Source organism: Sinocyclocheilus grahami, unplaced genomic scaffold (assembly GCF_001515645.1).
Source record: "Sinocyclocheilus grahami isolate Dianchi unplaced genomic scaffold, SAMN03320097.WGS_v1.1 scaffold2452.1, whole genome shotgun sequence".
Lineage (NCBI taxonomy): Eukaryota > Metazoa > Chordata > Actinopteri > Cypriniformes > Cyprinidae > Sinocyclocheilus > Sinocyclocheilus grahami.
The window spans coordinates 24996-37971 of NW_015507631.1; the positions used below are offsets into that span (position 1 = coordinate 24996).

At 42.2% G+C, this 12976-nt stretch overlaps 3 protein-coding genes across 3 annotated transcripts in view; 2 read left to right on the forward strand and 1 right to left on the reverse strand.

Moving 5' to 3' along the window:
* The first annotated feature begins 2900 nt into the window (after positions 1-2900).
* LOC107575064 (early nodulin-75-like) lies at positions 2901-4781 on the forward strand. Its single transcript, XM_016261475.1, has 3 exons — positions 2901-3865; positions 3980-4046; positions 4179-4781. The coding sequence occupies exons 1-3, from the start codon at positions 3033-3035 to the stop codon at positions 4779-4781; spliced, it is 1503 nt and encodes a 500-aa protein (XP_016116961.1). The 5' UTR covers positions 2901-3032.
* A 2-nt stretch (positions 4782-4783) lies between these two features.
* LOC107575067 (perlwapin-like) lies at positions 4784-6250 on the reverse strand (the record flags this gene model as incomplete). Its single annotated transcript, XM_016261479.1, has 4 exons — positions 5993-6250; positions 5626-5757; positions 5360-5494; positions 4784-5118 (listed from the first exon to the last, which is right to left on the reverse strand). Coding segments are annotated over exons 1-4 (690 nt in total), but the record flags the coding sequence as incomplete, so codon positions are not given.
* A 4262-nt stretch (positions 6251-10512) lies between these two features.
* Positions 10513-12976, forward strand: part of LOC107575065 (peptidylprolyl isomerase domain and WD repeat-containing protein 1) — an 8053-nt gene continuing 5589 nt past the window's right edge. Inside the window, exons 1-3 of the mRNA XM_016261476.1 lie at positions 10513-10544; positions 11946-12049; positions 12223-12343. Coding sequence (XP_016116962.1) covers positions 10513-10544; positions 11946-12049; positions 12223-12343 — 257 coding nt within the window. The remainder of the gene's footprint in view (positions 10545-11945; positions 12050-12222; positions 12344-12976) is intronic.

Below are 12976 nucleotides of genomic sequence, written 5' to 3' on the forward strand. Positions count from 1 at the left end.
GCTGTGCAACTGGCTATTGGACTTCCTGACTGGGAGACCTCAGGCAGTACGGGTCGGCAGTAACACATCCAGCACCATCACACTGAACACTGGGGCCCCCAAGGATGTGTGCTGAGCCCCCTCCTCTTCACTCTGCTGACCCACGACTGCACACCGTCACACAACTCCAATCTCTTCATTAAGTTTGCAGATGACACGACTGTAGTGGGTCTCATTAGCAACAGAGATGAGACAAACTACAGGAGCGAGGTGAGCCGCCTGGCTGTGTGGTGCAGAGACAATCTCTCTCTGAATGTGGAGAAGATGAAGGAGATTGTTGTTGATTTCAGGAGAGTGCGCACTCAGCATGCTCCTCTGACCGTCAATGGTGCGACTGTGGAGAGAGTGAGCAGCACCAAGTTCCTGGGTGTGCACATCACAGAGGATCTCTCCTGGACTGACAACACCGCAGCACTGGCCAAGAAAGCCCAGCAGCGTCTCTACTTCCTCCGCAAACGGAGAAGTGCCAGAGCCCTGGCCCCCATCATCACCACCTTCTACAGAGGCACCATCGAGAACATTCTGACGAGCTGCATCACTGTGTGGTATGGTGCCTGCAACACGTCCTGCCGCAAGTCACTTCAACGCATAGTGAGAGCGGCTGAGAAGATCGTTGGTGTCTCTCTCCCCTCCCTCCAGGATATTTATGGAACCCGTCTCACCCTCAAAGCCCTCTGCATTGCAGGTGATCCCATCAGGAGGAGACTCCGGAGTCTCCAGGCCAGGACCAGCAGACTGAAGTACAGCTTCATTCATCAGGCTGTCAGGAAGCTGAACTCCCTCCCGACCCCTCTCTTGCCTCATGCACCACTGACCCCAGACACCCCCTCCCCCAGCTCCCACGTCCTTCCACTCCCCCCTCCCACTAACACACTGGGACCAGAAAGCTTTTTGTCACTTTAATCAGTCTGAATAAGCTCTTTGCACTACAGTCATTATATCTGCACTGTGCGTTTACTTCACTGGTTTGCACTCTATCTGCCATATGCTGCTTTATTTTTTACATGACCTTATTTGTATTGCTTAGTTGGGGACACTTCATTTCCAGCGATATCGTTGACTTGATTGCAAAGATACCATTTAAACTGAACTGAGCTGGATGATGACATCACTGAATTAAATGAACTGTCTTTAACTGAAAAATTAGTGTTTACGATTGTCATTTTGCATTATTGACACAATTTTCTTAATGCTGTTCAGTTGCTTTGACACAATCTGTATTGTTAAAAGCGCTATATAAATAAAGGTGACTTGACTTGTATAGCATAATATTTATATTTAATCTGTATCTATGTTCTACTGTTAGTGTTGTCTGTATGCACCAAGGGTCTGAGAGTAACGCAATTTAAATTATCTGTATGTATGTGCTGTACATGTGGAAGAATTGTTAATAAAGCAGACTTGAATGATATGATACGCACGTGTTTGGCGTGCATATGATAGTCTACACAATCAATGCTTGCAGTAGAAAACAAGTGGTGGTACTCAACCCCACTCAAAAATAAATAAATACAAACTAAAGTACTAAAAAAAAAGTACTTTTTAATTTTCATAATTTGCAATTAATGTAAATAAATTCATTAATAACTGTTTGCAATTCAATTCACATTTGTGTAGCACTTTGATACACTGTTGCGAAGCAGCTTCACAGAAAATGAACATTTGTACATTACATTTAGTTTACATCACTTTTAATAAACAAGTCAATCTGCAATACCAAACAGGAACACAGAGGGACGCCAAAAGACCACCAAATGAGCTAACTGATCCAGATTTACTAAACCACGGACTACTGCATAAATGTAAAACACCTTCAGCCAGCATCCAGTATAAAACTCGTGCTTTTAAGCTAAACTGCTTGCCGATTTTATTTTATTACTGACATCTGTACGCGAGTTATTATCGCTGCCATCTCTGATGAAATCGGCAATGTTTTCTCTGCATTAGCACGGTTTTGAACTTACTGTTTCAATGCGTTTGCTTACTGGATCCTTAGACTTTCCAGGAGTTTGCCAGTTGATCGGAGCACAAAAAAAAACTGTTTATTTTCATGTACTGTTGGCACGTGCAAAACCGATACATTTAGACTACTAAGGTTATGCCATGTAAATACTTATACTTACTTACATTAGTTGGCATATGCGCCAATGTACGTTTCTGCCAATGGATGCCCACACTGCAGGTTGCGTTTATTAATCTCGGGAGAGAATGTTTTTTTTTTTTTTGAGCACACGCATATGTCTGATCGATAGAAAGCGTTTCTGAGAGAGTGAATGGGAATCCACCTGCAAGCAGAGAGATTTGCGCTCGCACATTTGATGAGCTCTCACATAAGCAATATGTGCTGACGAACTATTAAAACGATAAGTCAGTCATGTCTGAAAGCTGCAATCAATATATAAAAAGGAGAATTGTTTTTTTTTCCCCCCATTTCCGTCGGTGGGGCTTTGGCACTGAGGTCCGCACTTATTCCTTTGAGCCATCCACGCAGTCATCAACGGAAAAACCCCACACCACTAATCTTAACCTTTGCGTATCATATGCACACCAAAGACAATTTATGCTTCTAAATAGAATGCCAAATAGAAACAAACGTGGTATTTATACGCACATTCATAATTTATGATATAAAACTGCATAGATTATAATCTCTCACGGGCCACATAAAATGTGGCGGTCCGGAATAGGCCCGCGGGCCTCGAGTTTGACACGTGACTTAAGGTATATTTTATGAACGACATAGCGTTAAGAAGGTTTCGGGAAACACAGCCCAGGTCTCAGGGCTTACACAAAGTACTGATGCCAGAAAGTGGTTATGCGAGAAAACGATGATGCTAAAAACACCAACTCTTCAAAATCAAGCAATTTTCTTTTTATTTGAGGGAAGGGTGGGAGAGAAATTTTTCTAAACGGTTTGAGCAAACAGGGAAAACATGCCATATGAATAAAACACTGAACTGGAAAAAAAAAAAAAAAAAACTCCGGTAGGTGTTATGCAAAAGTCCCATGACCGTTTCAGTGACCACATCCCTGACCTTGATCGCTTCACTGACCATTACCGCTTGCCTCACCAGGAGCGCTACCCTGACCCTCACCATGACCGCTTGCCTCACCGCTACCCTGACCCTCACCATGACCGCTTGCCTCACCGCTTCCCTCACCCTCACCAGGAGCGCTTCCCTCACCCTCACCAGGAGCGCTTCCCTCCCCCTCACCAGGAGCGCTTCCCTCCCCCTCACCAGGAGCGCTTCCCTCCCCCTCACCAGGAGCGCTTCCCTCCCCCTCACCAGGAGCGCTTCCCTCCCCCTCACCAGGAGCGCTTCCCTCCCCCTCACCAGGAGCGCTTCCCTCCCCCTCACCAGGAGCGCTTCCCTCCCCCTCACCAGGAGCGCTTCCCTCCCCCTCACCAGGAGCGCTTCCCTCCCCCTCACCAGGAGCGCTTCCCTCCCCCTCACCAGGAGCGCTTCCCTCCCCCTCACCAGGAGCGCTTCCCTCCCCCTCACCAGGAGCGCTTCCCTCCCCCTCACCAGGAGCGCTTCCCTCCCCCTCACCAGGAGCGCTTCCCTCCCCCTCACCAGGAGCGCTTCCCTCCCCCTCACCAGGAGCGCTTCCCTCCCCCTCACCAGGAGCGCTTCCCTCCCCCTCACCAGGAGCGCTTCCCTCCCCCTCACCAGGAGCGCTTCCCTCCCCCTCACCAGGAGCGCTTCCCTCCCCCTCACCAGGAGCGCTTCCCTCCCCCTCACCAGGAGCGCTTCCCTCCCCCTCACCAGGAGCGCTTCCCTCCCCCTCACCAGGAGCGCTTGCCTCACCCTCACCAGGAGCGCTTGCCTGACCCTCTCCAGGGGCGCTTGCCGGACCCTCACCAGGGCCGCTTGCCTGACCCTCACCAGGGGCGCTTGCCTGACCCTCACCAGGGGCGCTTGCCTGACCGCTTGCCTGACCCTCACCAGGAGCGCTTGCCTGACCAGGAGCACTTGCCTGACCAGGAGCACTTGCCTGACCAGGAGCACTTGCCTGACCAGGAGCACTTGCCTGACCGCTTCCATATCCGCTTCCCTCACCATGACCGCTTGCCTGATCGCTTCCATATCCGCTTGCCTCACCATGACCGCTTCCCTGACCATATCCGCTTGCCTGACCGCTTCCCTCACCATGACCGCTTCCCTGACCATGACCGCTTGCCTGACCACTTCCAGATCCGCTTCCCTCACCATGACCATAACTGCTTCCCTGACCGTGACCGCTTCCATGACCTCTTCCCTGAATCTCAACTCTTCCCTGACCGGTTGCCTGACCTCTCCCATTACCGGTTGCCTGACCGATTCCCTGACTGCTACCCTCACCATGACCTCTTCCCTGAATCTCAACTCTTCCCTGACCGGTTGCCTGACCTCTCCCATTACCGGTTGCCTGACCGATTCCCTGACTGCTACCCTCACCATGACCTCTTCCCTGAATCTCAACTCTTCCCTGACCGGTTGCCTGACCTCTCCCATTACCGGTTGCCTGACCTCTTCCCTGACTGCTACCCTCACCATGACCTCTTCCCTGGCCTCTTCCCTGAATCTCAACTCTTCCCTGACCGACTGCCTGACCTCTCCCATTACCTCTCCCCTGACCGGTTGCCTGACCTCTCCCATTACCTCTTCCCTGACCTCTTGCCGTTGGGCAACATTTCTCTCCCTCTCCCATTACCTCTCCCATTACCTCTCCCATTACCTCTCCCATTACCTCTTCCCTGAACGGTTGCCTGACCTCTCCCATTACCTCTTCCCTGAACGGTTGCCTGACCTCTCCCATTACTTCTTCCCTGAACTCTCCCATTACCTCGCCCCTGAACGGTTGCCTGACCTCTCCCATTACCTCTTCCCTGAACTCTCCCATTACCTCTTCCCTGAACGGTTGCCTGACCTCTCCCATTACCTCTCCCCTGACCGGTTGCCTGACCATGTGGTTTACTACATGCATGGCCTCTTGTGGTTGGGCAACATTTCTGTGTGGCAGGACACTGGCCATCATGGAAACAGCTTTCAGCACACAGTGGAATGTTCTTTGGGTCAGGACACTGACCCGGCTTCACTGTATGGACACGGATAGTCAGCTTTAGTCTATGCACATGCACGTACACGTACACACACCAATATACGGAACAAAACTCAAAGCATGAATAGCAATTTTTACCAAAAGTATCATTCCTCTTTTTGTAAAGCAATCCTGCGTTTAAAACTATCCTAAGGGATTAATTCAAACCTACTTTAGACGAGAACAACAAAAGACAATTTATCAACAAACACTGACAAAAACAATATAACACAAATACCTGGATATGGAGCAGTACAGTAACGTCCACATCCATTGCTGCAGCACTTCTTGTTGTTGTGACAGTTAGAGTCACTCCTACAGGACCTGGTACACAATCTTCCAGATGATTGGGGTGGACACTCTACTGGCTTTGCTGTTATACAGACAGAATCACCGAATGCGGAACATTTCCATTCACTTAAGTTAGAAGCGTTACATAACTTTTCAGTCTCTGCTTAAAACTTTTTGGAGGACCCCCATCATCCATTATTAACTGAAACTCACTGGAAACAGGCAGAACGCAAACAGGCCCACAGTCAAATTGACAGCATGCGTGTCCTCCAGAGCAGTTTCTATCAGAAGAACACCCTCGACGGGACGGCATGACCGTCAGCATCCCCGGACAGTAACTTTTCACTAGAGGATTCAAGAGGATCATTAGGGGAGGCCAGGGAGTGCCATTTCAGCATTCGCAAATCAGGGGTTTTTGCAATGGGTCTCAAACCTTAACACTAATTTTACATATTTATCTGCTTCAAATTAAAAGGATTTTAAAACCTACTACTCATTCCTAAACTGTGTTAATTACTTTCAAAGACTGAGAGTCACTTATTTCTGCAGACTGTGTAATGAAGTCAACAGATCTTCTCACATGTGGTTCGAGTAGCATCTGTTATGCTCAAGTATCCGAACAGACACGAAAAAACAGCAATCAACAAGCAATACACTCGAGCTGTCATCCTCCAGTCCTGCGATCTCACAATGACCTCCGCTGGAAAATGCGCTGAATTTGTGCGTCAGGAGAAGCACACAAAACTGAAACAAATAAACGTGTTGCTGCAATATCAACCTCTGTAAAATGGGGTTTTAAAGATTCAAGGAGATCAGGTCAACTCCAACCCTGATCAAACTCACCTGCCTGTAGCTTTCTAGTACTCTGACTGGAAGGCCTTGATTAGCTTGTTCAGGTGTGTTTGATTGGGGTTGGATGAACTTCACACCATGTCATAATAATTAAGGTAGCCTAATTACGAGAGGATTGTGCGTTTCTATGGCGACACTATGAACTGCAAAATGAATCTGCAGTGGTCAGGGGCCGTTTCAGAAAGGAGGTTAAGTGAAAGCTCTGAGTATGTTAACCCTGAAATGAGGGAAACTTTGGGTTTTCCGTTTCAGAATGGGAGGTTTATCAAACCCGAGAAAGCAGGGTAAGTCAAGCCATTTCTGAAAGAGAGGTAACTTACTCTATGACCCTAACCTGGTCGGCAGCAGGTTTTCTTCGGTAAACCCAGAGTTTCTTATGGTCTCCCCCTTTTTAAAGTGTAAGCAATGTTTAAATATCTCATTCATTCATTCACGCTGCAAAAATGCTTTTCTTACTGAGTATTTCTGTCTTATTTCAAATACAAATATCTAAAGGGGTCATATGATGCGATTTAAATTTTTCCTTTCTCTTTGGAGTGTTACAAGCTCTTGGTGCATAAAGAAAATCTGTAACGTTGCAAAGACTAAAGTCTCAAATCCAAAGAGATATTGTTTATAAAAGTTAAGAGTCAACCACGCCTACCTAAAACGGCTCGTTCTAACACACCCCCACATATCTATGTCACGATGTGGGAAGGTTTGCATAACTTTTTATTCTCGCTGTAGTATTGTTGTTGCCGCCGCCGCCATGTCGTGGAGACATGTGTGTTTTGTTATGAAAGCGAAACTACTTTGTTTGGCCTTCCAAAAGAGGACTATATCCGCTTCGTCATGCCTGGAGCTGATCCGTGCTGGTCGCTGAGGAAATACATCAACTTCGCGCTGTGGCTCGCTGGATCAGCTTTCACCGTGGACGAAGCAGAGTCCAGCCCGGGTCGTCACATGTGGTTGCCGCAAGCCCTTCGTCGAATCCGCTGGCCGCCGCTCACTCTAGCCCGCCGGCCGTTCCTCACTCTAGGTTGCCACTCACTCTAGCCTGCTGTGTGTGACGCTGTGTGTTTTGTTGTGAAAGCGAAACTACTTAACCAGACAGGGCACTTTGTGAATATAATTTGACAATAAACAAGAAGTCCGTCCTTTTTTTTTTGTATGGGTGCTTGACTAGATGACTAGTGTAAAGGACATCAGTGTACGTCTATTCACAACCTCCTAAAAACTACCTGGGGCACTTAAATTAATTTTTGCAGTTTTAACCAAGGTGTAAGCACAATTGCTTTTGCATATTTCATAAGGATTTCATAGAGGGTCATGATTGACTATAAATGCACGTGTAAAAGTCGTCACCTACTGGACGTCGTCTCACAACCAGGGCTGGATTGGTAATCGGGCATAACAGGCATATTCCCGGTGGCCTGACAGAATGTTTTTTTTTGCCAAGGACCTTCACGCAGGGACAGCGAGCATCCAGTGTCCCATTGGTTTGTCTCCTATATTGACAGCGTAAACCATCCAATCACAATGCGATGAAGTACTTTGCTCCGCCTATATAAAGATCGCTTCACTCCAACTTCTTCCTTGTCGGCTTTTCCCATGTTTTCACAGCAGATTTATCAAGAACAGGCTTGCTCTTCGGTGAGTGATGCTGGCCAAAGAGCCAGGCAGGAGGAGAAGAGGAGAGTAGTTGAATCTGTAAAATGCTTGATAGGGGCTCGCAACGGAGGCAGACATCTAACCTATCCTAATATGTGTGCGCGCCATGAGTGTAGAATACGTAAACCATAGACTGTATAAAAACAGACGTAAACGCTTTAATAAAACTAATTCGCCCCCTGCGCTTTTTTGGTCAAATCAAGTCAAGTGTGTTCATAGAGGTTTCCATGGGCAAATGCGAATAAATCTAGATTTAGATTAAAAAAGACACGATATTGTCATGACGTTTTATTCTTATCCAAAACAACTAGATGTGATATCCACATACTACCAGTCAAAAGTTTTTGAACAGTAATATTTGTAATGTTTTTTTAAAGTCGCTTCTCACCAAGCCTGCATTTATTTGATCCAAAATACAGCAAAGGCAGTAATATTGTAAAATGCTTTTACTACAAACCCGATTCCAAAAAAGTTGGGACACTGTACAAATTGTGAATAAAAACAGAATGCAATGATGTGGACGTTTCAAATTTCAATTTTATTCAGAATACAACATAGATGACATATCAAATGTTTAAACTGAGAAAATGTATCATTTTAAACTGCTTTCTATTTAAATATATATGAAAAAATTAATTTATTTCTGTGATCAAAGCTGAATTTCCAGCATCATTGCTCCAGTCTTCAGTGTCACATGATCCTTCAGAAATTATTCTAATATGCTGATTTGCTGTTCAAGAAACATTTATTGTTGTTATTATTATTATTATTATCAAAATTAAAACAGTTGAGTACATTGTTTCGGGATTCTTTGATGAATAGAAAGATCCAAAGATCAGCATTTATCTGAAATAAAAAGCTTTTGTAACATTATACACTATACAATTCAAAAGCTTGGAGTCTGTAGATTTTTATTTTTGGGAAATAAATTATAGTAATTAATATTTTTATTTAGCAAGGATGCTTTAAATTGATCAAAAGTGATGATAATTTATCATCAAAGAAACCTGAAAATGTTTTTGTGTTAATATTTTCAACATAATAAAAAGAATATATATATATATATATATATATATATATATATATATTGTTTATATGATATATAATTTAATATTATATATCATATAAATGCTGTTCTTTCAAACTTTCTATTCATGAAAGACATCCTGAAAAATAAATCAATCAATCAAAAATAAATAAATAATAAAAAATGCAGTAAAACCACTTTCAATAATAAATGTTCTAAAGGATCATGTGGCACTGAAGACTGGAGTAATGACTGCTAAAAAAATTCAGCTTTGAAATCACAGGAATAAATTACATTTTTAAATATATTCAAATAGAAAACAGTTATTTTAAATAGTAAACATATTTCAATTTTGCTGTATTTTGGATCAAATAAATGAGCAGAAGTGACTTCTTTAAAAAGCATTACAAATTTGACTGTTCAAAAACTTTTGACTGGTAGTGTATATCATATGTGACCCTGGACCACAAAACCAACCAATCAATCAATTCTTTGAAATTGATATTTATACACCATCTGAATTTATACACAAAGCTGAATAAATAAGCTTTCCATTGATGTATGGTTTGTTAGGATAGGACAATATTTGGCCGAGATACAACTATTTGAAAATCTGGAATCTGAGGGTGCAAAAAAATCAAAATATTCAGAAAATCGCCTTTAAATTTGTCCAAATTAAGTTCTTAGCAATGCATATTGCTGATCAAAAATTAAGTTTTGATATATTTACAGAAGGAAATTTGCAAAATATCTTCATGGAACATGATCTTTACTTAATATCCTAATGATTTTTGGCATAAATAAAAATCGATAATTTTGACCCATACAAAATATACCCAAGTGACTTGAGAAGGTTTTGTGGTCCAGGGTCACATATAATAAATGGTGGAGGGCCGCTTGGACCAAAAAATGCCTGGGCCGATTTTTTTGTCCCAGTCCAAACCTGCTGGTAGTGTATGTATGTATCACACTCATATCACATCTAGTTGTTTTGGATAAGAATAAATCGTCAGGTCCGACAATATTGTGTCTTTTTTTTATTTAAATCTAGATTTATTCGCATTGACCCATGGAAACCTCTATGAACACACTTGACTTGACCAAAAAAGCACAGGGGACGAATTTACATTTTATTAAAAAGTGTTTACGTATTCTACACTCATGGCGCGCACACATATTAGGAGAGGTTAGATGTCTGCCTCCGTTGCGAGCCCCTATCAAGCACTTTACAGATTCAACTACTCTCCTCTCCTCCTCCTGCCTGGCTCTTTGGCCAGCATCACTCACCGAAGAGCAAGCCTGTTCTTGATAAATCTGCTGTGAAAACGTGGGAAAAGCCGACGAGGAAGAAGTTGGAGTGAAACGATCTTTATATAGGTGGAGCAAAATACTTCATCGTTCCGTCTATAGTGCATTGTGATTGGATGGTTTACGCTGTCTATACAGGAGACAATCCAATGGGCCACTGGCTGCTCGCTCTCCCTGCGTGATGGTCCTTGGTAAAAAAAATAATAATAAAAAACCTTCTGTCGGCCCCTTAAGTGCGTCGGCCCACCGGGAAAATGCCCGGTATGCCCAGTTACCAATCCAGCCCTGACTACCAGTAAAACGTTTTTGAACAGTAGTATTTTTTAAAATGTTTTTTTAAAGAAGTCTTTTCACACCAAACCTGCATTTATTTGATCCAAAATTCAGCAAAAGCAGTAATATTGTGATTTTTTTTTTTTACTATATAAAACAACTGCTTTCTATTTAAATATATATTAAAATGTAATTTATTCCTGTGATCAAAGCTGAATTTCCAGCATCATTACTCCAGTCTTCAGTGTCACATGATCCTTCAGAAATCATTCTAATATGCTGATTTGTTGTTCAAGAAACATTTATTATTATTTTTATTATTATTATCAAAATTTAAAACAGTTGAGTACATTTTTTCGGGATTCTTTGATGAATAGAAAGATCCAAATATCAGCATTTATCTGAAATAAAAAGGTTTTGTAACATTATACACTTTACAATTCAAAAGCTTGGAGTCAGTAGATTTTTTTTTCTTTTTTGGGGAAATAAATTATAGAAATTAATACTTTTATTTAGCAAGGATGCTTTAAATTGATCAAAAGTGATGATAAAGACATTCATAATGTTACACAAGATTTCCATTTCAGATAAATGCTGTTCTATTCATCATCTGAACAATTCTACTCAGCTGTTTTCAACATAATACAAATAATACATTTTTTTTTTTTGCAGCAAATCAGAATATTTGAATGATTTCCGAAGGATCATGTGACTGGAGTAATGATGCAAAAAATTCAGCTTTGAAATCACAGGAATAAATTACATTTTTAAATATATTCAAATAGAAAACAGTTATTTTAAATAGTAAAAAATATTTCACAATATTACTGCTTTTGCTGTATTTTGGATCAAATAAATGCAGGCTTGGTGAGCAGAAGAGACTTCTTTATAAAACATTACAAATCTTACTGTTCAAAAACTTTTGACTGGTAGTGTATAGGCCTATCATATATATATATATATAAACGGTGGTGGGCTGCCTGGACCAAAAAATACCTGGGCCGATTTTTTTTGTCCCAGTCCAGCCCTGGCCGTAGCTATCCATAAACAAACCTCATTTGACCATCAGAAATCGATCCACTGCCCGTGAATGCTCACTCCTTAAAGACCCGTCAGCGTGGACACCGGTCATCAATGCAGCAGACTTCGACAACAAATGGTTAAGTTCTTACTGTTGCTACCCCACTGAAATGATGGTCAATGCTCCTTAACTGATGTTTCCGAAATGTTTAAAGGGGTCATATGATGCTATTTTAAAGATCATTGTTTTGTGTATTTGGTGTAACAGAATATGTTGCATAAATAAATAAAAAATATAAATGTACACGGTAGACACATAAACACAAACTTTTATTTTGGAAGCGATTAATCAATTTTGCAACCTTAACACAAGTGCATTTAATTGACTTTTTTACCATCCCAGAACTGATTTTACCATAACAGCGAGTCAGGATGGGCACGTGAAATTCTGGAAGAAGAAGGAGGATGAAGGAGTGGAGTTTGTCAAGCACTTCCGCAGCCATTTGGGTAGGTTTTCTGTTCCTACATCTGGTGAGCAACATCCTAGCAAGCGCTTCGCCAACCATTTAGAACACCATAGCAACCACTTTTCAGAACTTTACAGCAGCCCTAGCATTGTGTAGGCAAGATGTATAAAAGTAGTATTTGTGACTAATTTGTCTGTTGTCTCTGGCGTGTAGGAGTGGTCGAGTGTATCTCCGTCAGTGCGGAGGGAGCGCTTTTCTGCTCTGTGGGTGATGATCAGGCCATGAAAGTTTTTGATGTTGTCAACTTCGACATGATCAACATGCTCAAACTCGGGTAAAATCTTGCTCTTCTGTGTGTAAATTTGCTTGTTTTTATCCATCCATGTTTTGCTTTATTTTAACACTTTTTTTTATGAAATTAACGTTTTCTATATATATTTTTTTTCAATAAAATGTTCTTAAATATTTTGTATTAAATATTTCATGGTCCTAGACAATACTTTTAAATTATACACCATTTATTTCTATATAAAATAATCCAAATATTTAAAAATAATAATAATAATACCGTTTTTAAGCAAAAATCTAGCAAAGGTATTTAAAATCCAGTGTATTGAAAGCAGTTTGGTGTCATCTGGTGGGAGAAATAAAAATAAAAATGTTTTGTTTTTTATATTTCTCACTCATTTCTAAAGATTATAAGTGTGATAATACTTTTTGAAGACCTTTTTGCCTTTTATAATCATGCCCGTGATTATTTTTGTTTGTTCATTTAGCACAGGGCTGTCCAAACTCGGTCCTGGAGGGCCGGTGTCCCGCAGAGTTTAGCTCCAACACTAATTAAACACACCTGAAGCAGCTAATCAAGCTCTTACTAGGCATAGAAACTTCCAGTCAGGTGTGTTGAGGCAAGTCGGGGCTAAACTCTGCAGGACACCGGCCCTCCAGGACCCAGTTTGGACAGCCC

Excerpts from the sequence above, each read along its gene's own strand:
- LOC107575064 (XM_016261475.1), top strand. The coding sequence starts at position 3,033 with ATGCAAAAGTCCCATGACCGTTTCAGTGACCACATCCCTGACCTTGAT. Across the intron at positions 3,866-3,979 it reads CACCCTCACCAGGAGCGCTT|CCCTCACCAGGAGCGCTTGC; the intron begins GCCTGACCCTCT and ends CCGCTTGCCTGA. Across the intron at positions 4,047-4,178 it reads AGCACTTGCCTGACCAGGAG|CGCTTCCCTCACCATGACCG; the intron begins CACTTGCCTGAC and ends CGCTTGCCTGAC.